Source organism: Penaeus japonicus, unplaced genomic scaffold, assembly GCF_977035675.1.
Source record: "Penaeus japonicus unplaced genomic scaffold, GWHDUDI00000001_assembly GWHDUDI00000022, whole genome shotgun sequence".
NCBI lineage: Eukaryota > Metazoa > Arthropoda > Malacostraca > Decapoda > Penaeidae > Penaeus > Penaeus japonicus.
In genome coordinates this window covers 20,513,957-20,521,456 of record NW_028234424.1, presented here as the reverse complement: position 1 = coordinate 20,521,456, position 7,500 = coordinate 20,513,957, and the positions used below count along the sequence as shown (strand labels likewise).

The 7,500-nt window shown below is 40.9% G+C and overlaps 1 protein-coding gene across 3 annotated transcripts in view; it reads right to left on the bottom strand.

Moving 5' to 3' along the window:
• The window catches only part of LOC122262770 (XK-related protein 6), a 22,154-nt gene continuing 14,654 nt past the window's right edge, over positions 1-7,500 (bottom strand). For all 3 annotated transcript variants that reach the window (XM_043030903.2, XM_086549577.1, XM_043030905.2), the window contains 6 exons: positions 6,387-6,547; positions 5,693-5,782; positions 5,306-5,523; positions 3,558-3,827; positions 2,964-3,154; positions 1-2,508 (listed from right to left, as the gene is read on the bottom strand). In XM_043030903.2, coding sequence (XP_042886837.1) covers positions 2,254-2,508; positions 2,964-3,154; positions 3,558-3,827; positions 5,306-5,523; positions 5,693-5,782; positions 6,387-6,547 — 1,185 coding nt within the window. In that variant the 3' untranslated portion in view covers positions 1-2,253. The remainder of the gene's footprint in view (positions 2,509-2,963; positions 3,155-3,557; positions 3,828-5,305; positions 5,524-5,692; positions 5,783-6,386; positions 6,548-7,500) is intronic.

The following is a 7,500-nucleotide window of genomic DNA, read 5'->3' as shown; positions in this document are numbered from 1 at the left end:
TATAAACCATACTTTATTCAACCGTAAAACACCTTTGGTAATATACACTTCTTCATATACACAATTAGCTGGTTATTTTTTTCCTGTTTCCACTGCAAACAGATCTCAGGAAGCTGATCTGAGGGCAAGCACCGATGCTCACCCATAATCACCACGAACTGAGTGTCTCGAGTGACTTTCTGAAGTATAACACTCTTTTATGTTTGTCAGACATCTCGCAAATGATAAGCGCACATTCCGAATGACATGGCGGGTTTTTTTTCTCTTCAAATCGACACAATATTTTCCCTTCATTCAAAACACAAGGTATTTATCTCATATTACGATTCCAGGTATGAAATCGTATTTAAGTAATCATTCCACATTTTCGTAAGTACGATGCATAAATTGGTGGATTTTCCTTATTTTGCTGGGATGTAATCACTGATGTCTTCTTTAACAGAGAATAAAGATGAATGCTCTGAGCTTTATGCGACTGAAAAGCCACTTCAGAGAAAGCACTATGACACAGGATGCACTTGTGCAGGGTAAAAAAACTGAACTCCACCGAAAGAACACAAATTAACAGTATTTCCTTTTCTTTTAAATTTGTCTTCATTGTCCTTAGAACACTTTCTGGTCGCAGTTTTACACTTCAGTCTTTGATGTCCTTGATCACATATCACGTTTTCCAAGATTCTGAACTTTGGAAATGTGGTTCCCCGTTCATGAGACTAGTTGGGTATACTCTCCCCTCGACATGACTAGCTGGACATACTGCTCATCCCGAAGGAATCGGATACAGCAGTTACGAACTTATAACTACTATATACGGTGTGTGTGTGACTGCATTCATGTAAATCTTAGAAAATATTAACAGAAAGGACAGCTTGTCAGCTGCTAGTGACAAAATATCTTACATTTGCTGGGCAGTACAAAATATATATATATATATATACATTTACGAGACAATATATCTAAAGGCGCTGTCACACTAGCATATTTTCTGTCGTTTTTTCGTCAATTTTTTTTTTTAATTGTCAATTTTTGGAGGCGCACTGTCACACTAGCGCTTTACAGCTAGGAGCCATCGGCTCAATCACGTGATACTCGCCTCGCAGTTGTAAACAATGGCCCCGACAAGCTTTTGCTTTTGCAGATGATGAGAAACAAGAAAATGCAAGAATATAGTCTCAATCAAATATTCCTCTGAAGGGCGTGTGTCCATGCAGGAGAATTGGCGGAGTCCATGGAGCTGGAGGAGAAATGTCGCGCTCGGCGGCTGACGGAAGTAAACAACCAAATCGAGCGCTGAAAACAGATTTTATTTATGGAAATAGATTTTAGATCTGCATATTTATATTTTTAAATTTCATAATATTATAAGAACGATAAATTTTATTAAATATGATTATAATTGATGATAATTCTTGATTTGAGAAGTCTTGGCTAAAAAGAGGACGGAAATGTTTTCACGCAGAAACTAAGAATTATCGTCTGACTAGGAAAAAAACGACAATTCGCTCAAAAATTAACAATTTTTAAGAAAATTGCCGGAAAAGGGCTAGTGTGACAGCGCCTTCGGAACGACACTTGGTTTCAGCTTTCACGAGGGAAAGACATACTTGTTTTGGTTACCTTTACCCAAATTATAAAAAAATCACAATAAAATCTAGATACCAAGTGCCACGACCCAAATACTTAAATTTCCCGATGAAATCAATCGAAAAGGCCGTCTAACTCATCGTTGAATTAAGTGCTTCTCGTTACAGCTACCGTGACAGAGAAGGACAGCCAACAATTACAACCAACAAATCGAAACAGTGACCACTTGATCAAGCTTAATTATATATTTGCACGCATCCCCACATAAAAGACAGAGAGAGAAAAAAGAAATACATTCATACATGATGTGAAATGCTGAATAGGATATTGAAATAACCCTCAATTGTCTTTAAAGAAATTGTCAAGGGTGGAAACGTGGGTGTGTGTGTTCGTGTTTGTTTGTCTGTGTGTGTGTGTGTGTGTGTGTGTGTGTGTGTGTGTGTGTGTGTGTGTGTGTGTGTGTGTGTGTGTGTGTGTGTGTGTGTGTGTGTGTGTGTGTGTGTGTGTGTGTCTGTGTGTGTGTGTGTGTGTGCGTGTGCGTGTGCGTGTGCGTGTGCGTGTGCGTGTGCGTGTGCGTGTGCGTGTGTGCGAAGACAAAATAATATCCATATTGTTGTCGATAATTTATAAAACATGAAATGAAAACGCTTCCCTTTTGTCCCGCGCCCTCTACACCACAGCCGACCGCTGCGCGCGCTTCGCTCTTCGTTCGCGCAGCCACTGCAAGCCCCACGTCGATTCCCTGTCGGGGTGGCAGCAGCCGTAGTACAGCATGAGGAACAGCAGGCCGCCCGCCGCCCCCCCGAACATCAAGGCCAAACCGGTCTCCTGGAAGTAGTTGTCCGGCTTGCCGTAACTCCACAGGATTCCGATGATGATGTTTTCGCCGAAGGTGATGACGTAGTACAGGAGAATGCGAAGGATCTGAGGAGGGACGATCCAGACTGTTTATTCGACGATCATGCATGTGAAGATATATAAACATCACACTCTCTCTCACACACACACACACACACACACACACACACACACACACACACACACACACACACACACACACACACACACACACACACACACACACGCGCATACACATATGTATTTATATATATATTTATATTTTTATATATATATATAGTTATATTTATATATATGAATACATACATACATGCATAAATATATATGTATATATATATACATACATACATACATACATACATATATATATATATATATATATATATATATATATATATATATATGTTATTATTATCATCAATATATTTACCAATCTCCCTTTTATCCCTTTTTACTCCCATGACCAAAATCACTTTCGCAAAAATTGGGGCACCGAGCAACCTCCCAGCAAGGGGCCTCACCTGGCGTCCTGGCGACGTGGTGACGAACGAGAACAGATAGACGCCCCCGAATGCGATAGAGTTGACGATGGACATCTCCCGCACGTCGAAAAAGATCCACACGGAGTGGATCATCCAGCGCAGCATGATGGGAACCCACAGCAGGCGGAAGTGAACCACCGAGAAGAGGGCGTAGGCCACGACGCGTGAACCTGCGAGGAGAAGTGGGCGGGGGGAGTAAGTGACTTGGAATGATTAGCGGGTGGAGGGGATAACTGCCATGTGGAGCTGGTGGTCATGATAAAAAGGCAAAATGGCAACAGTGAGGCTCATGCTAACAACGACAATAATAGTAGATTTTCGTTTCTTTTCGTTTGAACTCCAAAACGAATTAGATCTCATTCTTTTGACATCTTCAAACTATTGGTAAAATCAAACAGGTTGACTAAATTAATTTTCGTTTATTTCCTTTATCAAATAATTCAATTTCAAAATTTCAAACCCATTCGAAATATCAATTAAACCAAACCAAACCCGTTCCTTCCGAGACCTTTGGCAAGGCCAAATATTTGTCTTCCTTAATTGATCAAAGAAAATGCCTTCGAACTCACTTACCGATGGACAACAACTGCCAGCAGTAGATAGCAACCTCGGCTGGCCACGAAAGCACTCCCTTCTTCTCCCATGGTTGTTTAGGTCTCCTCCCGGCGGCTGCCTCCTCTTCCTCCTCCTGCTGTTGCATCTGCCGGTCCTGCTGCTGGGTGTTAGCCAAGTGCCACGCCAGTTTGTTGCACGACATGTAGTGCACGACGCCCAGGGTCATGGTGCACGCGAGCTTAGCCACGACCGAACCCAGACGAACGAATTCCGGGTCAGGCTTGTTCTCTGTCGGCGAGGAGGGAAACTTTTTAGCGTTAGGTTGACAACGGGCGAGTTTCTGCATGATGAAACGGTGACTAAGAAACCCATTAATATACGGGACGATTCCTCGCGTCAGTGATATCACTGTTTTTGAGGCAATTGTGGTTCCAGGAACAGTCATTATCTCGTTCAGGTTCATATCCTAAATATTAGTCATATAATATGTGCTATTATCTTTTTTATACTTGTAGCTTTACAATAAATGCTATATAAAACTATTTCTAAATGTCATCCTTCATTTTACATTTCGATACGTAAATTTCTGCAAGTTATACAATTTATAACAATGATACGCGTAACTATATAATAGATGATAATTTCTAGCAAATCTTCACATTCAAAAGATGCCATATATTCATCGCCTGTATCAACAATTTTTCAATAGAAAATTACGAGGGCATATATTTCAAATCATAAAGTTGACGCTCTTTATTTTTTTTTTCCGGGGAGAGGGGGAACCCGCTGCCACGCTATTTGGTCCTGCGTCTCTCTCAGCAGATTATATAGTCTTATATATCTCATATATCTTATAATAGGTCTTACATATATCTTCTGATCTCCCCCAGCCTCTCTTGTATATATCTTCTTATCTCCTCCAACCTCTTTCTCCTCCTTTTTTTCCGGTTGCCATTCCGGACAGAATGTCATGGCCAATTCCTCTACATCTTGCAGCATGGTCAGTGAAGGAGAGTTTTCCCTTGTTGATGATTGTTATCAATGTAGCCGCACTTACCTTCTCCAGAACCCACTCGCTACTTCTTCTCACGGTCAAGGAGCTCTGAGGATGCGTCTGTAACACCAGAGTTCGAAAGATTTCATTTTTTTCGTCTGCCTTTATGACTATTCAGCACTCGCACCCGTATGTTGCGACCGGGAATACTAATGTATTCAGAATCTGCATTTTCCTTTTAAACTTTATAGCAAGGTCCTTCCATATATTCGTTAGGCCAATTACAGCACTTTTTGCTATTGCTAATCTTCTAATTCTCTACTGTCATTACAGTCGTTTGAAATCGTAGGGCCGAGGTAGATTGATTCACTGACTGTTCTGATTCTCTTTTCGTTCACTATGAGGTCTTCCATGTCGATTTCCAGACATTTTCAAAACTTAGGTCTTTTGATTGATCAGCAACAGGCCAGACTGCTCACTTGCTCCTTTGACTCTTGTAACAGTCGCAAGTGAGCAGTCAAGTTTATAATAAATACCATAAGCGCCGGCCTTCGCCTCTCTTTGTTTTTAATCTCAGGTCACTCCAGGTTACCGAATAAAGGTTAACGGTTGCCATGCGATGATACCATACAGAATACGAATCTAAATGCTAGTATTGTAAGTCCCGCGTGACGACTCCTTCATGAGGAAAAGTAAACCCCTCCTCCCCTTACCCTTCCTCTCCAAGGACGACCTCACCTCATCCTCAAGGACCAAGTTTCCTTCTCCTTACCCTGAATGTTCGTCCATTGACTGGGCGGCGTCTTGATGAGTTCGGTGAGATTGAGGACGACGATGGGCGCGTCCTCGAGGAAAATGATCACGAGGCGCAGCATGGCCACCTCGGCGCTCTCCACCAGGTAGTTCTCGAAGTTCTTGCGTTCCTTCGAGAGGTTGCCTTGCCTCCACGCCTGCCGGGCATGTGCCCCATACATCAGGGCGTCTATGTACCTGTTGGTGTTTCGTTTATAAGGTGAGGAGTTCCTCAGCAATGGAAATGAGCATGGAATAAAAACACACTTTCATGTTTAATGACTGATTCGCCTTTCATTAATTATTATTTCTTGTCGGGTAATATATTCACATTTAAGAAACTTTCTTCTCTTCCAAAACTACCCACCTGAGGAGGGGACTAATTGGGAAGAAGATCACTCTGATAATCCATATCAAAGGTCTACGAAGAGGAGTGATGGCATGAGCTCTGAGGTACCTGGAGAAACAAATATTTTTTTTTAGTCATTGACGCTTTTAGGGGGAAATCTTATTTATCTATTTCTTATAGGATGTATACTAATACCGAGGTGTTGTATCAGGCCTTTGTGCCATAATGTTGGCGCGGCTCAGTCATGGAGCTTATCGGCAAGTTATCTTATCTCTGCTTCCATTGGCAAGTGGACACTAGCACGCATACGCTTTCTCTTTCTTTCTCTCTCTCTCTCTCTCTCTCTCTCTCTCTCTCTCTCTCTCTCTCTCTCTCTCTCTCTCTCTCTCTCTCTCTCTATCTCTCTCTCTCTCTCTCACTCTCTCTCCCTTTTTTCTTTCTCTCTCTGTCTCTCTCTTTCTTTCTCTTACTACTACTACTACTTCCTCTTCTTCTTCTACCTCTTCTTTCTCTTTTCCTTTTTCTCTTCTTCTTCTCCTCCTCCTACACTTTCACTTTCCCTCCCTTTCCCACCCCCCTCCCTCCCCCACTCCCACTCCCCCTCCCTCCCCCACTCCCCCTCCCCCCTCCCCCTCCCCCTTCTCCCCCTCCCCCTCCCCCACTACTTTCCCACCCTCCTTCAGCACACATTTACATCGCCGCCAGAACCAACCATTGCAGCGACTTGTATCCCGCGTACAGGTTGGGCAGAAGGATGCAGAAGAAGATGAACCATCCCGACTTCGGGTACCCCACCTCGAAATGAGCCACGCATACCCACAGGTCAAGGCACAGGTCAGCGACGTAGAAGATCATGGAGAACCAGATCACGAGCTGAAAAGGGGAGGAGTCCATTAATAGGGAGGGTAGAGGGCGAAGGAGGTGGAGCGAAAGGGGAAAAGGATAGAGAACAGAATCTGAGAAGGTCGGGTAATGAGCAGGGTGATGATAAAAATGACATACACAAATTCTCTATGAGGAACTTCATATATATATATATATATATATATATATATATATATATATATATATATATATATATATATATATATATCTGTGTATATGTATTTATGTACACAAATATATAATTATAAATAAATACACACACACACACACACACACACACACACACACACATACATACATATATATATATATATATATATATATATATATATATATATATATATATATATATATGTGTGTGTGTGTGTGTGTGTGTGTGTGTGTGTGTGTGTGTGTGTGTGTGTGTGTGTGTGTGTGTGTGTGTGTGTATGTGTGTGTGTATGTATGTATGTGTGTGTATATGTGTATATATGTGTATATGTATATGTATTTATATATATATATATAATATATATAAAATAATATATATATAATATATATAAAATAATATATATAATATATATATATATAATATCTATCTATCTATCTATCTATCTATCTATCTATCTATATATATATATATATACACATATATCTAAGGTTACAGTGTTAGCTTCAGTGATAATAAAGCCATTGAACATTTATAAGAAATGTATTTATTTTCACTTAAAATACCAATCAATTTATGACAATACGAGACAAAATAATGAGAACATCAGAGCCAGCTATGGTTAAGTATCAGCCAACGCTCATATTGAAGGACTAACTCAAAAGTAGAGCAGCACCATTTCCCATTATAGTGATATCCCTTGGGAAATACCCAAGACACTTACAAGCATGATAAACAAAGATTCTTAAAAGAAATAACAACAGCATAGTTTTCAGAATTCCCCCCCGACACT